The sequence below is a fragment of the Hippopotamus amphibius genome, chromosome 8 (genome assembly GCF_030028045.1).
Source record: "Hippopotamus amphibius kiboko isolate mHipAmp2 chromosome 8, mHipAmp2.hap2, whole genome shotgun sequence".
NCBI classification, from domain to species: Eukaryota; Metazoa; Chordata; class Mammalia; order Artiodactyla; family Hippopotamidae; genus Hippopotamus; species Hippopotamus amphibius.
Genome location: NC_080193.1, coordinates 17,276,244 through 17,300,014, shown reverse-complemented (window position 1 = coordinate 17,300,014; position 23,771 = coordinate 17,276,244). Strand labels below are relative to the sequence as shown.

The 23,771-nt window shown below is 41.0% G+C and overlaps 1 protein-coding gene across 1 annotated transcript in view; it reads right to left on the bottom strand.

Moving 5' to 3' along the window:
• TMEM233 (transmembrane protein 233) overlaps positions 1-301 on the bottom strand; it is a 45,604-nt gene extending 45,303 nt beyond the window's left edge. Inside the window, exon 1 of the mRNA XM_057746186.1 lies at positions 70-301. Coding sequence (XP_057602169.1) covers positions 70-255 — 186 coding nt within the window. The 5' untranslated portion in view covers positions 256-301. The remainder of the gene's footprint in view (positions 1-69) is intronic.
• Between the last annotated feature and the right edge of the window lie 23,470 nt (positions 302-23,771).

Genomic DNA, 23,771 nt, shown 5'->3' with positions numbered 1-23,771 from the left:
GTCCCCAGAAAGGGCTCCATGCCACCCAGGTCCCTTCTCCCTGGCTGCTCCAGGTCCCAATTTACTCACCATGATGGAGAAGACTAAAGCCACGATGTTGATGGGGTACGCGGGGCAAAAACATGAGACGATGGCAAGCCACAGGTAGTTCTTGGGTATGGGCACATCCTCCTCGGTCTTGTCATCCTCAGTATTGGCCTCGGGACTGCTGTCCAAAGCCCTCTTGAAGTCCGAGCTGGGAGCGTACTGAGACATGGGCGAGGCTGGCGGCGCAGGGAGGCGGAGGAGCGCACAGTCGGCGCGGTCAGGGGCTCTGGCCGCAGGCTCCTAGCGAGTCGCTGAAAAGCCAGCAGCGCGTGGGGCTCCAGGGAGACGTAACCTCACCCCTCCTGCGCCCTCCACTTGCACCCGCCTGGGCTCAGGGACCCGGGCCAAGAGCCGCCGCACTGGAGGGAGGGAGGGAGCGAGGGCGTGGGGGAGGCAGCGGAGGAGAGAGGGAGCCAGCCAGCCTGAGAAACAGGGGAAATGCACTCCTTGACGGCACACCCAGGGGCCATCAGGCAGACACACAGACTCACACTTAGGTGTCGGGAATAAAAGGAGGCGCAGGGAAGGGAAAGCAAAGACCCTTTACGTTGCAGACTGGCTGACCTGCAGACTGAAGATGACCACATCATCTTTTTAAGCAGTCGAATCTGAATACATTCAGCGTCACAGGAGGCGACCCAACTCTCCCCAGTTGGCCACCCAACCCTACCCAGCTGGCAATAGACTTTCTACTTTCTCTTGCCTTTAACAATTTGCCTCCCCTGTCCCATCCTCCTCCTTCTAAGACTTTGAACACTGAGCCCCAATGATCTCTCTTCCCCAAAGGTGGGCAGGGAACAAGGTGCTCAGTTTTGGGCCTAATCCTTCAGACACTGCAGAGGGGGCCTCTGGAGACAGGAGTGGAGTATAGACAGGCAGTGGGCACCACCCAGTCAGGGCCTGCCCGGGTGCCCTCCGCTTTCTCTTAGTGTGGAAACAAGGAGTCCTTCTCCTCTCCACTTTTCCACCTATGGGAGAGAGAGAAGCAGGTAGCTCTAACTAGTGTAGACAACCCAGGTGGTTAATTGGGATGGAAAGAAGAGAGAGGGATCCACTTTGGAAACTGGGGTGAAGACAGCAATTGCACCAGTATCTGAGAAATTTATGAAAGATGGTATGGACCAGAACAGGGGCTCCGAACCCAGAGAGAGCTGGGAAATTATCACACCTGAGCTGAATGACCTCAGGAAAATTCCCACACCTTACTGAGCTCTGATTTTTTCATCCAAAAAAGGTGGAAAATAATGAGAGTCCCTGCCTCGTAGGGATATTGTAAAGATTATGAGCTTGCATGTCAAGCCACAGGATTCTAAGTGCTCAATAAATGTTAGCTATTATTAGGATGATATTTCCCCCCAATATAGTCATTATACAGTATCTCAAACCCAATTTCCATTGTTGCAAATATTTCATGAAAAATCCAGATAGTCTGAGCTGGTAGGGCCACAAAGAAGTGCAAATAATTTTGGTGTGCACAGTCTCAAACAATTGCTCACATCATCAATATGGAGAAATGAGATGAGAAAGTGTTACTCATCTGCTTGGCTTTCTCAGAACATGAACAGATTATCTGGGATGCTCTCACTGATTTCATGGGCCATACTGATTTGAATATCCAGCTCCCTCACTGGACCACAAACTCCCTGAGACAGGGAACTGTCTTGCTCAATTTTGTGTCAGCACTTGGCACAATATCTGGTATTGTGCTTAGCATAGCTTGCTGGGTGAACATATAAAGATGAAACATCACTTACATGCGGAATCTAAAAAGAAATGATACAAATGAACTTATTTACAAAACAGAAATAGACTCAGAGATGTAGAAAACAAACTTATGGTTCTCAAAGCGGATAGCAGGGGGTTGGGGGGGGGAGAGATAAATTAGGAGTTTGGGATTAACATATACACACTACTATATATAAAATAGGTAAATAACAAGGACCTACTGTATAGCACAGGGAACTATATTCAATATCATGTAATAGCCTGTAATGGATACTGAATAGGAATATCTATCTATCTGAATTACTTTGCTGCACACCTGAAACAACATTGTAAATTAATATACTTCAATTTTTAAAAATGATTCAAAAAGTGATGAAACAGTACCACGGTACCTTTTCCACCATGCCTTCTCCCCCACTGTGGCTGGTGAATCAAGTGGCAATAAGCCAAAGAAGTAGATTTATCTACTGAGTTCTCAACCAAGCCTCTGCCTTGGCTGTTCCCTCTGCCTGGAATGGTGGTCCCACCAGGCTGTCACATGGTTGCTGTTCCTTATTTCTCAGCTGTCAACTGAAATGTCCCTTCCTCAGAGAAACAGAGAGCTTCTCTTTAGATTTATCTAGTGTAGGTCCCCATAACTGTAATTTACCTGCTTTTGGGGGGGGGTGATATGTATCAAATCACTATTGTAATTTATTTGTTTACTTGTTTGTTGCCTATTCTTTCTTGAGACTATAAGCTTTGTAACCTGTTCAGGGCTGTATCTCCAGCACTTAGAATCATCCTGGTATATGCTATGAATGCAAGCAACAGTTCCTGAATGAATGGATCAGAACTACCTGGGAGTGCTGAAAAATGATTTCCAGATCTTGACCAAGATCTACTCGAATTAGAATTTCCCAGGGTGGCACCCCAGAAACCTGTACTTCGAATGCCTGAGAAATTTGTACTTTTAGAACACACCTGAGAGATTTAGATGGAACATTTTCCTCAAATCCCAATACTGTCTCTAGTACTCAGGATGTAGGTCTAGATCTTTAGTTTTTAGGTCCCCTCTGGTGTCTCAGTCTCAGCATGTCAGAGGTGAAAGTGTTTTCTCCAAGACCCTGCTTCTCAAGGCTTGCTCCTTGGCTAATGGGTCCCGTCCATTTCTCTAACCTTCTCTGCAGCCAATCGTCTCCTCTCACCATGTCCAGTTACATAAGCCTTTTTAACATTTTTTCTTTTCTCAAGGAGTCCACCTAGCTTTTTCCTATCCGAAGGTCTTGCATCTGCTGTTCCCTCTTCCTGGAATTCGTTCCTTCCTCTCTTTACCTACTGGCTCCTTCTCATTTTTCAGGACCCATCACCTCATGTATTACCTCTTGAGAGAGTCCTCTGACCATTGTATCTAAAGCAGGCTTCCACAATCTTATTCTCTATCCCATTATCCTATTTATTTCCTTCATCACAGTCATCACAATCAGAAATTGTCTTATTTGTTTACTATGTATCATCTGTCTCCCCGACTAGAAGGTGAACTCACAAGAGCAGAGATTTTTTTTGTTTTGTTCACTGTGGTGTCTCTGTGCCCAGTTCCTGGCCCTTAGTAGGTGCTCAGTAGAGATTTGTTGACTCAATAAACTGTTCATGTAGTCATCCAAGTTAGGAACTTGGGGGAATTATTCTTCACTTTCCTTCAGCCTCTAGATGAACAATTCATCACACGCTATTGATTCCACCTCAAAAATGACCCTTCACGCCATCCTTTTTCCCATCCCCACAGTCAGTGTTCCAGTTGCAGTTCTTACCAACAATGAAAAGGCTTCATTGGGGGCTGAGCCATATTTGTGATGTGAGCCTGGTGAATTTAGTTGGTAGGACTAAGTTCAAAGATTGGGTACCAAATGGAATTTTGCTATTTCAAGGTCATGAACTGCACCATCCATTCCAACCCACTTGTGTCATCCAGGGAAATACACAAAAAAAGAGTTGTTGACTCAGCATAGCCCATCTCCTCTGTCAGGAAAACAACTGTTCAACACTTCTCTGACACTCTGGAATCACCACTTACTGAGTACCTACTGTGTGCACTCAATGCATTCCCTAGAAGCAACATCTCATTTAATTCCTACAACACCATTTGTAAGGTAGGTGGAGAGGTTCCTCTTTTTTTTTTTTTTTTTTTTTTTTTTTACAGCTGAGTAAACCTAGGTTCAGATAGGTAAAGGATCTTGTGGAAGGCCTTATAGCTGCGTGGAGGTGCCAGGATTTGAACTGGGTCTAAAATACATGTTCAGCTAGCAGGTCCAGGCAAGAGAGGTAGTTGGACATCTCTGAAGTTTGCTGGAGTTATTATATTCTGCTCAGGGAATATGGATTAATAGCTTGAAATATTTACAGTTAGATTGAAAAGAAAGTGCCCATACCAGAAAGTGCAATGTATATTACGTTGACTCTTGAGGGATGCATCAGACCACTTAGTAGGAGTTTCTTGCTCTAATTTCCTGAGCTTCACTAACTTTCTCTTGAGAGGTCAATTTATTGCTCTTGAATGAACCTACTGGCTGATTGCTTAGTAATGTGGCAGTAGCTTCCATCTTTTAAAAGGAGAGAAGAAAGTGACTTCCTAATGGCCAGTCTAGGAGAGGGGAAAAAAAAAAAACCTCACTCCAGCTTTCTGGATCCTGATGTAGCAACTTACCCTTTTTGATCTTTGAAAAAAATTTATTTCCAAATGTAAAAGTAATATACATTCACTCCAGAAAAGTTGGAAAATAAATAAAAGTGTAAATAAGAAGAGATATCACCTATATCCTACCATTCATGAAAATAAGGGACTATTTCCTCCTAATCCTCTTTCTACATGTTATATCACTATTAATGTTCTTTGCAGATATTTTCATAACCTGCATCATCTGTTAATTAGATGGATTATTACTTACATAACCATTCCCTGATAATTAGGTATTTCGGATATTTTTAGCGGGTTTCTGTTGTTAAACAAAACATGAAACATGCTGTGATGGACACCTTTTGTACCCAGTTACCAGCATTTGTGACCATTTCTTTACATCTCATAATCTTATAGGGTAAATACCTGTCTTTGAAAGGCAAAGAAAACTCAGATGTGCTGGCTGAGAAATTATAAGATATGTACCAAAAATAAAATTAAAATATAGGCCAAGGAAACAATCACAGCTTCAATGGACTACAGAAATGAGATGATTCAAATGAGATGGGTTCAAAGAACAACTTCTCAGTGCCAAATGGATCCCCAGATCTACAGTATTCAATGGGCTGATGTTGAATGTATGCTTTTTGGTGTTAGTTATGTCTAGGATTCCATAATAGAAGGAGGGAGGGGGAGAGAGGGAGGAAGGAAGTGGGGAGCGGCAGGGGGAGAAGGAGAGAGAGAGAGAGATTGAGAATCTGCTGATCTATGAAGATGCAAGGGAAAGTTTCCAGATCTTTAGGAATGGTAAGAAGTCGAGTGCATTTGCTGCCAAATTCTGCATTAGTCTCGACTACCAGGCTTTAGCAGTCATAAAGGAACTGCCGTGGCCTCAGGGGTGTGCTACAAAAGAACAGTGTCTTTTTGGCTAATATTATTAGAAAACCATTTACCTTTCCAACTTCCAATGATTTTGATCCTCTCACAAGGGGGAAAAAGGAGCAAAACAGGGGGGAGGGAGTATGAGGGGGAAATGGATCCTGTCCTGTTAACTTTTTAAACCACACCTTTTAATGAAACCACTTGAGGATGGAGGGGCATAAAACACAAACTCTGACTTAAAATGCAATCCTTTTCCCATTCATCCTCCATTGTACCAGAGAACTGTATCCATCCCATCATTTTTCTTGCTGATTGGATTACACACACACACACACACACACACACACACACACAGTGTGGTGTGTTTTGGACTATATGTTGCAACTCATGGATGAACCTATTATAAAAAAATTAATAGACACAAGAGGGCAGACAGCAGTTATCAAGGAGTATCAGCAGTATTTCATCTTGTGGAACTGAAAACCACAGCCACAGAAAGATAGAGAAAATGAAAAAGCAGAGGACTTTGTACCAGATGAAGGGACAGGATAAAACCCCAGAAAAACAACTAAATGAAGAGGAGATAGGCACCCTTCCAGAAAAAGAATTCAGAATAATGATGGTGAAGATGATCCAGGACTTTGAAAAAAAGACTGGATGCAAAGATCGAAAAGTTTACCAAAGACCTAGAAGAATTAAAGAGCAAACAAACAGAGATATGAAACACAATAACGGAAATGAAAAATACACTAAAAGGAACCAATAGCAGTTTAACTGAGGCAGAAGGGCGAATAAGTGAGCTGGAAGACAGAATGGTGATAATCACTGATGCGGTAAAGAATAAGGAAAAAAGAATGAAAAGAACTGAAGACAGCCTAAGAGACCTCTGGGACAATGTTAAACACACCAACATTTGCATCATAGGGGTCCCAGAAGGAGAAGAGAGAGAGAGAAAGGACCTGAGAAAATATTGGAAGAGATTATAGTTGAAAACTTCCCTAACATGGGAAAGGAAAGAGCTACCCAAGTCCAGGAAGCACAGAGAGTCCCAGGCAGGAGAAACCCAAGGAGAAACACACCAAGACATATAGTAGTCAAGTTGACAAAAATTAAAGACAGAGAAAAGTTATTAAAAACAACAAAGGTAAAATGACAAATAACACACAAGGGAACTCCCAGAAGGTTAACAGCTGATTTCTCAGAAGAAACTCTGCAAGCCAGAAGGGAGTGGCACGATATATTGAAAGTGATGAAAGGGAAGAACCTACAACCAAGAATACTCTACCCAGCAAGGATCTCATTCAGATTCGATGGAGACATCAAAAGCTTTACAGACCAGCAACAGCTAAGAGAATTCAGCACCACCAAACCAGCCCTACAACAAATGCTAAGGGAACTTCTCTAAGTGGGAAACATAAGAGAAGAAAAGGACCTACAAAAACAAAAACAAAATAATTAAGAAAATGATAATAGGAACATACATATTGATAATTACCTTGAATGTAAATGGGCTAAATGCACCAACCAAAAGACACAGACTGGCTGAATGGATACAACAACAAGACCCATATATATGCTGTCTCCAAGAGACCCACTTCAGACCTAGGGACACATACAGACTGCAAGGGAGGGGATGGAAAAAGATATTCCATGCAAATGAAAATCAAAAGAAAGCTGGAGTAGCAATAATCATATCAGATAAAATAGACTTTACAATAAAAAATGTTACAAGAGACAAGAAGGGACATTACATAAAGATCAAGGGATCCATCCAAGAAGAGGAGATAACAATTATAAATATCCATGCACCCAATATAGGAGCACCTCAATACATAAGGCAAATGCTAACAACTATGAAAGAGGAAATGCAAGGCAGAAATAGAGACACAGATGTAGAGAACAAACACATGGACACCAAGTGGGGAAAGCGGGGAGGGTTGGGGGGGATGAATTAGGAGATTGGGATACCAAATTGTACACTCTAAATATACGCTGTTTATTGTCTGTTTAAAAAAAAAGAATAGATAACACATTCACGTGTTAAAAAATCAAAATTATATGAAAATAAATACGCTGGGAAGTCTTAAAAAAATAAAATTTAATAAACAGAAACTTTAATTAAATAGAGTTGGGAGACCAGAAGGGGGAGCTCTCATGCCCTGTGATGATAACAGAGCCCGACAGGAAAAAGAAAGATTCCTCTTCTTTTCTGGCAAAGACTCAGCCAATGACAAGCCATGGACTCTGTTTACTAGAGTCTGCCACTGTCTCTTCCCCTCTATAAAAGCGCTCTCCTTCCCTTGCTGTGTGGGGACTTGCATGTGGCTCACCAAGGTTGCAGACCCCGTGTTGCGATTCTTTGCTGATCCTGAATAAATCCACCTTTGCTGGAGAAATATCTGGCAGTCGATTTGTTTCAGGTCGAGAAATCACTCATAATAATTAGCAAATATTATAATAGTGGTCATACAAATCAGAAAGAAACCACCAATACTAGCCACTGACGTTCCCCACGCTCCCTTCTCGTCCTTGAGTATATCCAGGTACATTTTCACACACTTGCAATAAAATTGTAAGCATCATACTATATCTTGATTTATTAAAATCCAATGCAATATACTAAACCCTTCCCAAGCTGTGATCCTGTTGGCTGCACCCAGCAGGCCTACAAGCCCTGCACTTGCTCATCCTTGAGATGGAAGAGCAAGCCTGGATTCAGTAACACAGACATCGATGGTTTAATGGATGGGGGTGAGGGGGGGGGTGGTCTTACATGTCCGAAGCAAGGTTCTGGAGCAACACCTGGCCATGTGCCTCGGACAGTGGGCAGTGTTTTCTCCCGGGGTTGGGGGCAGAGGGAGGTTACCAGTTATAGGGGGAATCGATGACAGGCTGGCTCATCAGTTACCAGGGAAACTCGCAGAGGGACACACCCCTCGCCACACCTTTGATAAGCTCTCATGGTGGAGATGTTCCGATCTAAATGTTAGAACAATCACTAGCTGGGGTGGGGGCATGTAGGTAAGAAGGTCAGCCCTGTGCATAGGGTTTGGGTGAAGCAGGCACTCGCTGAGCAGGAGATGTATAGAGAGCAAGAGAACAGCCATTTGGGGTGGCCTGACCACACAGATCCTCCACTGAATCATCTCTGAAGACGAATAATCTGATGGAAATTTAATTGTTTTGCTCTTGTGGATAATTTTGGTGCTCTGTCATCCTTTGTATGAAAAATAAGAAGGGAGTTTTAGAGATGCACCCATTCCCTTTCTTCCTTCTCTCACTGCCCTAATAAGTACCTTGGCTTCAGTGGATGAAATGGAGACATTCAGAGTAGGTCTTCCCTAGCTGACTGCACTGCAGGTGGAGGAGAGGCCTCCTGAAGCAGAATCGTTTCCGAAGAATCTGGACTGCAAACTACTTAGAGTCTGAAAGGCTGAAAGTCGACCTGTGGAATGGAAGCCTGGAGTCATGGGTGGTGGAGGTGCTAGGGGTGACAGAAGAGCACGCTTGATCTGGAGAGGGTGTTAGGAAGACTGCAAATGAGTAGACAAGGATTGCAATGACATGTGGACTCGAGAGGGAGAGCCGAGGGTCTATGTTTGGAGTGTATTATTTGGTGCACCTGAGTTAAGGAGACCAGATGCTCTGGTTTTGTCAACCTGTATCACACTCTATCATTTAAGTTTTCTTATTCACTCAGAAATACTTATTTGAGAAGCAACCATATGTCAGGCACTATACTGGATGCTGGGAATATAGTGGCAAACAAGAGAGCCACAATCCCTGCTCTTATGGACAAAGAAGATACTTAAAATTTGTAATGAAGGCAATAAAACAGGAAAATGTGATAGTGACTTGGAGGAGTGGAGTATTTTTTTAATTTAAATTTTCTATTTTACAACTATTATTAGTTTTATTTTCATATTGGCGTACAGCTGATTTGCAATACTAGCTTCAGGAGTACAACATAGTGATTCAGAACATTTACAGATTATACTCCATTTAGAGTTATTATAAACTATTGGCTATATTCCTTGTTGGGTACAATACAGCCTTGCAGTTTATTTTTTTTTATAGATAGTAGTTTGAACTTTCTCATTCCCTATTCCTATCTTGCCCCTCCCCTTTCACCATCAGTAACCACTAATTTGTTCCCTGTATCTGTGAAGTGAGTGGAGTATTTTATTTGTTTTTTTCGTTTTGCCCCCAGCTTTATTGGGATACGACTGACATATAACACTGAGGGAGTGTAAGGTGTACAATGTGATGATTTGCTATATTTATATATTGCATAATGACCACGACCACAGTGTTAGCCAGCATCTCCATCACGTCATATAATTGCTGCCTCTTTTCTTGTGGTGAGAACATTTAAGATCTACTCTTTCAGCAACTTTCAAGTGTCCTTAATACAGTATTGTTAACTATAATCACTATGCTGTATGTTAGATACCCAGAACTTATTCATCTTATAACTGCAAGTTTGTACCCTTTGACCAGCATCTCCGCATTTCTGCCACCCACCCCATCCATTCTACTTTCTGTTTCTGTGAGTTTGGCTTTTTTTTTTTTTAAAGCTCTTTATTGGAATATAATTGCTTTACACTGTCGTGCCAGTTATTCTTTATCGGAATATAATTGCTTTAAACCAAAGTGAATCAGCTGTATTTATACATATGTCCCCATATCCCCTCCCTCCTGTGACTCCTTCCCACCCTTCCTATCCTGGCCTTCTAAGTCATCACCCATCATCAAGTTTATCTCCCTATGTGATGCAGCAACCTCCCATGAGCTATTTTACATTTGGTAGGGTATATGTCAATGCTACTCTCTCACTTCGTCCCAGCTTCCCCTTTGCACCCCCTCCCCGCCCCGCCCCGTGTCCTCAAGTCCGTTCTCTACATCTGCATCTTTATCCTTGCCCTGTCACTGGGTTCATCAGTACCACTTTTTTAGATTCCATATATGTGAGTCAGCATACTGTATTTGTTCTTCTTTTTCTGGCTTACTTTGCTCTGTATGACAGACTCTAGGTCTACCCACCTCATTACAAATAACTCAATTTCATTCCTTTTTATGGCTGAGTAATATTCCACTGTATATATGTGCCATATCTTCTTTACCCATTCATCTGTTGATGGGCATTTAGGTTGCTTCCATGTCCTGGCTATTGTAAACAGTGCTGCAATGAACATTATGGTACATGTTTCTTTTTGGATTATGGTTTTCTCTGGGTATATGCCCAGGAGTAGGATTACTGGATCATATGGTAGTTCTATTTTTAGTTTTTTTAAGGGACCTCCAAACTGTCTTCCATAGTGGCTGTACCAACTTACATTCCCAGCAGCAGTGCAGGAGGGTTCCATTCTCTGGGAGTGGAGTATTTTGGATGGGGTGGCCAGAGAAGGGATGCTAGACACATTCTGTTGAATCCTAGAGCTACTCCCCATATTTTTCCACCCTGTCCTCTGACCTGGTAGATTATCTTGAATGCTCTACATCCAGCCCGAGCAAATACGGCTCACTGCTTGTTTTTGTTAATAAAGTTTTATTGAAACACAACCACAACTGTTCCTTTCTGTTTTGTCCATGGCTATTCTCATGCTACCATATGAGAGTTGAGTAGTTGTGGCAGAGAATGTATGGCCCCTAAAGCTGAAAATATTACCATCTGGCCCTTTACAGAAAAAATCTGCCAACTTCTATTCCATTTCAATAGGCTTCCTTGCCCTCTGGTTTCAGATGGGTTTGGTCAACAGGGAATCCCGGCAGGAGAAAAGAGGAAGGGGGAGGAGAATGATTTCAGGGTATTTTCCTCCAGGGCTCCCTCCTTGCTTGAGCTTTGTTGCCTTGAGCTGGTGAATCACTGGATGTAAGGTCTGAGTTCCTCAGGGGCAGCCCTCTCCATGGAACTCTCCTTTTGGATTCCAGACAGCTCCTTCCTTCTTCCCTTCAGACTTAAGACAGGTACCGACGCCTCTTTTGTGCCTGTAGCACTGTGGTTCCCCAAATCTTTATAAATAGTCCTTCCTTGAATGTTCTAATGTGAATGTGTCAATTGAGGCCTGCTGGGTCCAAGCCTGACTTAGAAGGTCTCCTTGGGGAGGTGACACTTGAGTGGAGAGCTGATGGCTAAGGAGAAGCCAGATAACTGAAGAGCTGAGGGAAGAACATTCCACGCAATGGGAATGGCATGTGCAAGGTCCTGGAGGTGGAAAAGAACTCTGGTTGCTTAAGAAACAGAAAGAAGGCCAGTGAGGGTAGGAGAGGTAGGCAGGGCCAGACCACTTACCTGGCAGAAAGGAAAGTAGGACTTTTCCAGCACTCGTAAGGAATCTGGATTTTATTCTAAGAACAACAGGAAGCCACTGAAGCCAGATTTTGATGCGAGCTGATTAATGTTGCTTTGTGCTCATCAGCTGCATTAATGACTTGCTAGATATAGAGAGTGATTAAGATTGAGTCTGGGAAATTTATTGGAAGGAAGATTTATTTCATGTGCTCCAAGAAGAGTCAGACAGGCAGGAGCTAGGGCAGATCTGGGGACTTTACCATTGGAGTTAGTTTCTTCTTATCTGGCTCCCAGCAACTAGTCTGTGTCTGTGGATCAAATTCCAAACACTTGGGAGACAGAATCAGGCTTCACTCAGGTCTAGGGTTCCAATCAATTGGTGGCCAATGTGGTGAAGTGAAGAATCATCTATTCCTTGATTCATTCACAGACGCTGTGCCGAGTGGATGCCTTGTACTGTTGTGTGTGCTGGGGGTGCATGTAATGAGGAGCTAAACAGACCTGTCCACGCCCTCGTGGAATCTTTATTCTAAGGGGAAGACAGCGAACAAGTATTTCAAAATGCTCCTTGAGGGCAGGGCCCTTATTTGGTCACGGTTTTATATCCAGAGAATAAACAGCCTGGTACAAAGGAGGTGTTTAATAAATATGAGTGGACTGACGATAACAGCAAAGGACTTACTTAATAGAATGTCAAGAGAGGCCTCACTCGGAAGTTAACATTTGAGATCTGTAGCATGAGAAGGAGAAGCCATATGAGGAGCAGGGTATAATCCCACCAGGCAGGAGGAATAGCATGGACAGAGGCTCTGAACTGAGCAAGTGCTTAGGGACTCACACACATACACACACCTTAGAGAAAGGAGGAACTGATGTGAACTGGACATACCCTCTCCAAAGGGACATAATTAACAAGTATCTTGGGAAATGGCTGTGACAGTCTCTACTTCAGGGCCTCCAGTGGACTGACTATAAAGTGCTTCTGTTGCCTTGTGAATGACCAAATCTCAGTAACCCTAAAAATGGGCTGTTTACAACTGATTTTAAGAGTTTCAGATTTGAAGATGGAACTTTTTTCTTCTCGCACTCGTTGTGGTTTCTGAAATACTTTGAAGCAAAAGCACCCAAACTTGGGGTCACGTGAGTTCTAGAAAATCTTGTGGGCTGGATCCCTGCTATTCTGCAACTGCAGTGGAGAGCATGCTTTTTCATCTTTTCTGGATGTTTTTGCTCTTTGGTTCTCTGAAGCCCCTCTTCCTTGCCCTCCTGTCTTTTTGCCTCTGAGCTTCTGTACCATATTCCACTGGTTGAAATGATGACAGACACTTTCCCTAAAGCACCAGTTTCCCCCTCAGAGGTTGTATATATGTCCTCTGCTCTTCTAAAGAGCAAGGCCCAAAACAATCCAATCAAAAAATGGGCAGAAGGTCTAAATAGACATTTCTCCAAAGAAGACACACAGATGGCCAGAAAGCACATGAAAAGATGCTCAATATCACTAATTATTGGAGAAATGCAAATCAAAACTACAATGACAGAGGGTTCCCTGGCAATCCAGTGGTTAGGAAAGTTGCTGCTTTCACTGCACTGGCCTGGGGTTCAGTCCTTGATTGGGGAACTAAGATCCTCCAAGCCAAGTGGCACGGCAAAACAAAACAAAAATACAGTGAGGAATCATCTCACACTGATTATAATGGCCATCATCAAAAAGTCTACAAACAATAAATGCTGGAGAGGATGTGGAGAAAAGGGAACCTCCTACACTGCTGCTGGGAATGTAAATTGGTACAGCCACTATGGAGAACAGTATGGAGGGTCCTTGCAAAACTAAAAACAGAACTACCATATGATCCAGCAATCCCACTCCTGGGCATATATCCAGAGAAAACCCTAATTTGAAAACATACATTCACCCCAATATTCACTGCAGCACTATTTACAATAGTCAAGACATGGAAGCAACCTAAATGTCCATCAACAGAGGAATGCATAAAGAAGATGTGGTACATATATACAATGGAATACTACTCAGCCTTAAAAAGGAATGAAATTGGGACTTCCCTGGTGGCACAGTGGTTAAGAATCCACCTGCCCGTGCAGGGGACATGGGTTTGAGCCCTGGTCTGGGAACTAAGCCCGTGTGCCACAACTACTGAGCCTGCGCTCTAGAGCCCATGAGCCGCAACTGCTGAGCCCAAGAGCCGCAGCTGTTGAAGCCCACGTGTCTAGAGCCCGTGCTCCACAACAAGAGAAGCCACCGCAATGAGAAAGCTACGTATTCCATTGAAGAGTAGCCTCTGCTCACCACAACTAGAGAAAGCCTGCACTCAGCAACAAAGACCCAATGCAGCCAATAAATAAATAAATTCATTTAAAAAAGAACGAAATAACGCCATTTGTAGCAACATAGATGGACTCAGAGATTATCATCCTAAGTGAAGTAGGGCAGGCAGAGAAAGACAAATATCATGTGGTGTTACTTATATGTGGAATCTAATTTTAAAAAATGATACAAATGAACTTACAAAACAGAAACAGACTTTACAGATGTTGAAAACAAACTTATGGTTACCAAAGGGGAAACATGGGGGGAGGGATAAATTAGGAGTATGGGATGAACATATACACACTACTACATATAAAATAGATCATCAACAAGGACCTATATGTAGTACAGCACAGGGAACTCTACCTGATACCGTGTAATGACCTCTATCGGAAAAGAATCTAAAAAAAAGAACGGAGATATGTATACGTGTAACTGAATCACTTGGCTGTATACTTGAAACTAACACAACATTGTAAGTTAACTTTACTCCAATGTAAAATAAAAATTAAATGTAAAAAAGAGAAGCATTGTAAAAAAAAATAAAAAAGAGCGAGGCCCAAATCATTTTAACTCCTAACTGCCCTCTGCCATTATCTGTATGTTATCAATGCTTACAACACTGACATTTTGTGGTCTATCATAAAGAGGAATTAATTCTTTGAGGCTTTGTCTGAAAGTTAAATTGAAATCATCAACTGAGTTTCAAAACTGTTGCGTAAATATCATTTACTGCAGAATCAAGTCGTGTGATTGCACTTGTAGAGAAGGACTTCATCCTTCTGTAATAACAGTTGTGTTCTTCAAAGGAGACAGAATTAATAAAAACTGTGTGGAGGGAGGCTTTGGAGGGGAGAGGACAGAACATATTACAACCATGTAGCTGTTGTTACTTTCATTACATGCCGTCCCATTTCATCCAGTTCATCTTCATTCTGTGACAATATGTTAAATGATTTATCTATTTTTTAAGACTTCCTGTTCTAATTTGGGCCATTTGTGTTCATGTCCACTGCACAGCTGTCATCCTGGGATTTGTTTCCACTGCACCTGCCTAACTTGCTACAGCTTTATAAAACACCTTGATATTTGACAGGACAAACTCAACTGCCTTGCTTTCCTCCTTCAAAATTCTCGAGTATTCTTGGCCCTTTGTTTTCCTTATGAAATGTGTTTTTTAATCTCAAGTGCAGGGCTTCCCTGGTGGCCCAGTGGTTAAGAATCCACTCACCAATGCAGGGGACATGGGTTCGATCCCTGGGCTGGGAAGATCCCACATGCCACAACTGCTGAGCCTGCACTCTAGAGCCCACAAGCCGCAACTACTGAGCCCACATGCCACAACTACTGAAGCCCATGTGCCTAGAGCCTGTGCTCTGCAACAACAGAAGCCACTGCAATGAGAAGCCCGTGCACCGCAATGAAGAGTAGCCCCTGCTCACCACAACTAGAGAAAGCCCACATGCAGCAATGAAGACCCAGTGCAGCCCAAAAAAATAAAAATAAATAATCTCAAGTGCAGAGGCCTGAGTTAACAGTACACCTCCGTTCATTTAATGTATTATAATGGGCCCGTTCAAGGCACTGCTCCTGTTTTACTTGCCAACCCCTCCATTCTTATATTCTCACTCCCCTTCCATGTCTTTCCCACTTGCCCTGACCTTAGGCACACACTCAAACATTTGATATATGTGCCTGGATCCATGTGTATCATTGTGAAATGGATATTGTTATTTTGTGTGAATATGTGTTTAAATGATACAAACAACAGATATAGTTGTTTCATACTTCTTAAAAGTAACATCATGATTTTCAGATGTACTTATGCTGCTGTTTCTACATTTAGTTAATTCCTTTGAACTGTTGCACAGTATTCCAAAGCATGCATCTGTTATAGTTTATTATTACATTTCCAACATTGATGGAAATCTAGTGGTCTTTAGCTTCCTACTACACAGTGTTGCAATATACATCCTTATACATGTCACTTTATGGTTATGTGTGAGAGTTTCTATGGAGTATACATGTTCAGGGGAGGGGCTGCTACGTCCTAGGGCATACAAAGATTTACTTTCACCAAATACTGCCAGTTTGGAATGACTGTACCTACTTACATTCCCACCAGCAATGGATGAAGATTCCTGTTATTACCTTACTTTCCAGTTTTCGCCAGTCCAATGGGAGTAAAGTGGTATCATGTTGTTTTAATGTGCACTTCTTTGGTTACTAGTGAGATTGGGCATTTCTTCATTTACTAGTTGGCCATTCAGGCTTCCCTATTTGCAAACTGTCAGTATCCTTTTCTGAATTTTTCTTTTGGAGCTTACATATTTTCTTATTGATTTTGTTTCTTTTATTCTCTAGATATTAATCCCTGATCAGTTTTATATGTTCAAGCACCTTCTCGCAGGTTACCATCTCCCTGTTAGCCATATGATTTTTTTTTTAAACAGGAAACTTTAATTTTTATGTTCTCAGAATGATCAGTTTTCCACTTATGGCAAGAGATTTTGGATTTTATTTAATAAGTCTGTCTTATATTAGATTCCTAGTTCCACATTTGACATTTAGGTCCTCAAGGAATTGGAGTTCACCTTTGTAAAGGTGTGGGTAGGGATCTACCTTCATTTTTGTCCAAATAATGAGCTAGTTTCCCCAAATCATTTATGATTATAGATTTGATAGCCAGTTCCTACACCAGAACTTCATGGTTTTTAGTGCTATGAGTTTGTATCATGTGGTAAAATATGGTAGGGGGAACCCTCCTCAACATTTTTATTTGCAAAACTGGCTCAGGCAATTCATATTCACTTTTAAATAAGTCTCCTGAAACACACACATATATATTAGGTGGATAGGGACAAAAAATTAACATTTCCAAGTCTTCCCCAATTTATATTTATTTAGGATTTCCTTTAGATACTTTTATAATGTTTTATAATTTTCTTCATAAAGGCCTTCTATTTCTAGGTACATTACATTTTTTGTTGCGCTTTGAATAGGATGTATTTTTTTCCTATTGCATTTTCTCACAGATAGTTCTTGGCTTATGGAAATTTTACTGATATTTGTACGCTGTTATTTTACACAACAACCTTTCTGAACTTTCTTACTGGCTTCAATAATTTATCTATAGATTCTCTTGTATTCTCTCTATAGTCAATCATATTGGTTGCAGACTTTTCTTCTCTTTTTTTAAAATAAACATCATTTATTCTTCTCGTCTTACTGGAGTGGTTAAGAGCTCAGTTACAATTTTGATTATAACTAGCAAGTTTTATTGTTATTGATCCTGACGTTAATGGCGATGTGTCTAGAGTTTCATCAGTAAGTCTGTGGTAGATTTTAAAAGAAAATGCTAATCAATTATTTTTATGAAAGTTATGCTTTACTAGAAATTTAAAGTATAACTTTATGTGTGTTATCATTCAAGTGTGACCAAAACAGACTTCAGCAAACCTAGGTAATTCAGAATAATGTCTTACAGTCAGTTGTTCTAGTTTTATTTTTTGGATAGCTATCCTTTATTGTGTTAAAAAAAAAGTTTTTATTAGTATAATAATTTAAAAATCATTAAGAAGTGTTGGATTTTATTGAATGCTTTTCTTGCATATGTCAAGATGATGTTTCTGTATTTCTTGTTTATTTCCTCACTTGCATTTTCTATTCTCATTTTTGGGATATTTTATTAGATGAACTTTGGATATCCTGGATTGTACCTTTATGTCTCTTAGCAAAATATCCTATTTTGCACCTCTTTTTTTCTCCTTATGTTCTAGAAGGCTTTCTCAAACATTTTTCCAGGAGGTCCATTAAATAAAACATTTTAGGTAAAACATTTCAAATTTCTAAGAGCTCCTCATTTTTTTTCTCCGTTTCTTTTAAAAAATTTTTTATTGTTTATTGTTTACAATAAACTGCATATATTTAGAGTATACAATTTGGTATCCCAATCTCCCAATTCATTCCCCCCCCAACCCTCCCCGCTTTCCCCACTTGGTGTCCATATGTTTGTTCTCTACATCTGTGGCTCTATTTCTGCCTTGCAAACTGGTTGATTTGTACTATTTTTCTATAGTCCACATATATGTGTTAATATACGATATTTGTTTTTCTCTTTCTGACTTCACTCTGTATGACAGCCTCTAGGTCCATCCATGTCTACCAATGTCCCAATTTCATTCCTTTTTATGGCTGAGTAATATTCCATTGTATATATGTACCACATCTTCTTTATCCATTCATCTGTTTGATGGACATTTAGATTGCTTCCATGTCCTGGCTATTGTAAATAGTGCTGCAATGAACATTGGAGTGCATGTGTCTTTTTGAATTATGCTTTTCTCTGGGTATATGCCCAGCAGTGGGATTGCTGGGTCATATGGTAGTTCTATTTTTAGTTTTGCAAGGACCCTCCATACTGTTCTCCATAGTGGCTGTATCAATGTACATTCCCACCAACAGTGTAAGAGCATTCCCTTTTCTCCACACCCTCTCCAGCATTTACTGTTTGTAGATTTTCTGATGATGCCCATTCTTACCGGTGTGAGGTGATACCTCATTATAGTTTTGATTTGCATTTCTCTAATAATTAGTGATGTTGAGCAGCTTTTCATGTGCCTCTTGGCCATCTGTATGTCTTCTTTGGAGAAATGCCTATTTAGGTCTTCTGCCCATTTTTTTGATTGGGTTGTTTGTTTTTTTGATATTGAGCTGGATAAACTGTTTATATATTTTGGAGATTAATCCTTTGTCTGTTGATTTGTTTGCAAATATATTCTCCCATTCTAGGGTTGTCTTTTCATCTTGCTTATAGTTTCCTTTGCTGTGCAGAAGCTTTGAAGTTTCATTAGGTCCCACTTATTTATTTTTGTTTTTATTTCCATTATTCTAGAGGATGGATCAGAAAAGATCTTGCTGTTATTTACGTCGAAGAGTGTTCTTCCTATGTTTTCCTCTAGGAGTTTTATAGTGTCTGGCCTTACATTTAGGTCTTTTATCCATTTTGAGTTTCTTTTTGTGTATGGTGTTAGGAAGTGTTCTCATTTCATTCTTTTCCATGTAGCTGTCCAGTTTTCCCAGCACCACTTATTGAAGAGGCTGCCTTTTCTCCATTGTATATCCTTGCCTCCTTTGTCATAGATTAGTTGGCCATAGTTTATCTCTGGGCTTTCTATCCTGTTCCATTGACCTATATTTCTGTTTCTGTGCCAGTACCATACTGCCTTGATCACTGTAGCCTTGTAGCATAGCCTGAAGTCAGGAAGCCTGATTCCACCAACTCTGTCTTTCCTTCTCAAGATTGCTTTGGCTATTAGGGGTCTTTTGCGTTTCCATTAAATCGTAAAATTTCTTGTTCTAGTTCTGTGAAAAATGCCATTGGTAATTTGATCGGGATTGCGTTGAATCTGTAAATTGCTTTCGGTGATATAGTCATTTTCACAATGTTGCTTCTTTCAACCCAAGAACATGGTATGTCCCTCCATCTGTTTGTGTCTTCTTTGATTTCTTTCATGAGTGTCTTATAGTTTTCTGAGTATAGGTCTTTTACCTCCTTGGTTAGGTTTATTCCTAGGTATTTTATTCTTTTTGTTGCAATGGTGAATGGGATTGTTTCCTTAATTTCTCTTTTTGATCTTTCATTGTTAGTGTGTAGAAATGCAAGAGATTTCTGTGCTAATTTTGTATCCTGCAACTTTACCAAATTCATTGATTAGTAGTTTTCTGGTGGCATCTTCAGGATTTTCTATGCATAGTATCATGTCATCTGGAAACAGTGACAGTTTTACTTCTTTTCCAATTTGGATTCCTTTGATTTCTTTTTCTCCTCTGCTTGCTGTGGCAAGGACTTCCAAAACTATGTTGAATAGTAGTGGAGAGAGTGGACATCCTTATTGATATCTTCAGGTTTATTGGAGCCTATAATTATTATCACTACTACTATTATTATTTAAAAATGGATATCTTCTTGAATCTCTCTGAAGATAATAATTTTAAGGACGTTATCTTTTACACTTTCTTTTCATTGTAGGTCAGTTGTGCTACTTTCATCTTAGTTCTCAGGTCCGGGGAGCTTTGGTTGTGCATTCATATTTATAATGAAATTGGTTCCTTAGCCGATACTAGCAGCTATTGTGGATTTTCTCCACGATATTTCTAGTACGACTTCTCCCCTGAATGGAAGGCCGTTATCTTGAATAACCCTCATAATCACTATATTTGTTATTTATTACAGCAGAGCAAATTATTAAAATATTTAGCATCTTAAAAAAACAAATATATATTATGTCATAGATATGCATTATGTCACAGTTCCTATGGGTCAAGAATCTGGGTGCAGCTTAGATAAACTATCAGTGTCTCACAGACTGGGGCTGTAGCCATCTCAAGGCTTGACCGGGAGGCAATTCACTTCCAAGCTCACACAAATGGCTGGTTGGCCTTATGTCCTTGTTGGCTATTGATAAGGCAGCTTGTTTCCCCAGAATAAGAGGGAAAGAGAGGGACAGAGGGAGAGAAGGAGCTAGGGAGAGAGGGAGGGAGAGGGAGGAAGAAAGAAAGAGACTTTTGCAACCTGATCTCAGTAGTGACCTGCCATCATTACAGCTATATGCTATTGGTTATAAGTAGTCACTAGATCCAGCACACACTCAAGGGGAGGGGACATATAAGAGCATAAATACCTGAAGGCAGAGATCCCTGAGGGCCACCTACCATAATACCCTAGGTCCTATTACTAACTCCCAATGAGGAACGGGGGCTTGGCACGGTTAAGTCACTGGCCTAGCATCCCACAGCCAGTGAGTCAGAATTAAGTCTGGGACCCAAAACGGATCTGCTTCCAAAGTTTGCCCTCTCAGTTGCTATGCTGCCATCTTCCAAAGTGTAGATACGTCCCTGCTGTAAATATAAAATCATTTAAGATGATATGGAGAGTCACAGTTTGGTGCTAACAAGCCTTTAACTCCTTAAACTCTCATTAATTTCCCATTTCACTGAGACAGGGCTGGGCCCAGGCTCTAAGTCTTGATAAAGCAATGGTATCTAGCTAGACTTTAATAACATTGTTTTCTTTTAATGGTATTTACTTCTGGTGAAGACAAGTAGAAGTGGCTATAAATTAATGATAGTGACATAACATTTCCTTTAAAAATATATCTTAAAAATGGAAAATATGTTAATTAAAGTAAATATTTTAATAGCAAAGATGACATTCGGATATGGCAAACACAGTGAAGGCGGTCTATGGATTACTCAAACTTGGGAAATACTGCCTAAGTTACAATGCATCTATCTGAAAAGGAACCTCAGGGATAATAATCCCATTTTCTTGGTTCAATCTTTTCCCCATTCATTTTATAAAATGTGTAAAATGAAGTTGAGAGAGGGTAAATGACTTCCCTAAGGGCATGCAGTCCCCATGATCATGGCCTAAGTCCCACGACTCTCTTGCCAATGTTTCTCTTTCTCTTTCACTTCTATTATTTATCATCTTGAAACACCTTCTTTTTACTCTTCCCGCTCCCACCCCACCATTTCCAATTCACTTTCCTTTAACCAGAGTTTCTCAAGAGCAGCACCATTGACATTTCAGGTCAGACAATTCTTTGTTGTGGGGACGGTCCTGTGCCATAGAGGATGCTGAGCAGCATCCCTGGCCTCCACCCACCAGAATCCAATAGCAGCCTCATCTCCAGTGTGACAATTCCTCCAACTGGGTATCACTGCTCTAAAGCAGTGTTTTTTATTTCTACAAAACATTAGGCCCTGCTGGCGCTGCTGGTCTGTAGATCACACATTGAATAACACTGCTCTAAACTACACAGCCTAGTAAGGTAACCAATTGTTTCCTTCCATTTTTGGAGACTTGTGTGTATCACAGATGAAATGCAAAATAACACTCCATTCAGTACAACATTTGCTATAAGTTAAATTAGCTCTCCTATTTTAATGCTCTCCAGCATTAAAATTTCAGAAGCAAACTTTTTTTTTCCTGAGGGGGTAGAGACCACACATAATACAATTTTACCTCCTACACTTGGCAAGTTAGAAATCAACTAGATAAATTAAGAGGAAATGCTTTTCAAAAACAGATATTTGTGTTATTTTGGGAAAAAAATGTAATGAGCCTCAACCTACGTGCTTAGTAAGCACAGTTTGAGGAAACCTTGTAGGATGAGTACAAGAGAAGTGAATAACTCCTTAATGTGTTGTTGCAATCCACGCAAAGGCCGGGATGAGCTCAGACTCTTCCTAGGCGGCAGAATAACCTTTTTTAATTGCTTAAGAGAGCTTCCTGGGAAAGCTGCACATTAGCGAGGGTTTGGAGGCTGTGTATAAGCAGGAAGGGTTGTAATGCTGCCCTAAACATCTTCAATTATACATGAGGGAGTGGGCTTTCTTTCTCAATCTGGCAAAAAAGCTCTCCTTGGGCTCTTGGGGAATTTTTCTGCATTAAGGATCAAAACTTTCCTGGATCTTTTGGGCCAATGAAGGTACAACATGCTGTTGGTAAGGGAAAATTTTCTCTATGGTTCTTTTGAGTAACAGTGAAAGCAGGTTTTAAAAATTCAGAACTACTGTCAGTGGAGCCCATATTCGAGCTAATCTTTCTTCTTTCTCTTTCTGTCCCCATCAACCACCTCCTCCCCTGTTCCTCTTTCCACTTCTTTCTCTTCATTCTATACCTTTGATCTTTTTGCAAAGTTCATATAATGAGGCACACATGCTTTTGTTTTATTTGCACTCTGAGGTGCTCTGTTTGCTTGTGTGTTTGTGTGTGTGTGTGTGTGTGTTTCCTTACAAAAACCAGAACAAAGCAGCACAGTTCCAGGAAATGGGATGTGAAATTATCAGCTATAAGAATGTTCAACCATATGGTACTAGTTGACACCTGATGACTCTCATTTGTTCAGGCAACCAAAGCTTTGGGAAAGAACAGAGTTCAGGCAAAGAAGAAAGAAGGTTCCAAATACTAGGACTATCAAACTTGGTATGTGATGAACTCTCCACTTCTGAAAGTTTCCCAGGACAGGCTGCTTATATCCAGAAGCTCAGGCTGGATTAACCTGACCTCTTCCTGGCTGCTCACCAGAATCACCTGGGGGAGAGCTTTCCAAAAGAGGCAGATGGCTTTTAGCCTTGGGTTCAAATCCTAGCATCGTTTTTTTTTTTTTTTAAATCTTCCCTTGAGACTCAGATGAAGTCAGCCTGGCTCTGGTCCCAAATGACATTTGGAACCAGTATTGGCAGAACTGAAAGTTCCCTTAGAAGAGCCTAAGGACTCCCTGAGGTCCTCCATGATTTCAGGAACTGATTTAGGTCAAGGGCAATGTACATCACGTAGAGGATAAGGGTAGCCAATACAGGGCGGCCAAAAGTAGCACGGCACGTGCCCGAACAAGTTAAATCTCTGTTCTCCCACTTCTTTCTTGAGCCATTTTGGACAAGTCATCTAGTCTCTCTGAGCCTCAGTTTTCTTGCCTGTTAAATGGTACCATCCCTAACAAAGTTGTTATAGGGATTAAAGGAGATAATGCGTGCAAAGTGCTTAGCAGGGTACCTGACATGTAAGTGCTGAGTGTTAAGTACTGGGAGTTCAGAAAGGACAAAGTTATTTTTATCAAGAGGACCTGAGGTGGCATGAGATAAGCTAAAACCACTGGGATGCTTCAAATTAGAGGATGAAGCTTAAGAGTAGCCATGACCCGAATCTAAACTCATGAAAGGGATAACGAAGAAGTTACTTGTTTACAGGATGAATGTCCTTTTCCCAATTCTCAAATGCTTGGGAGAATTCAGCTTAA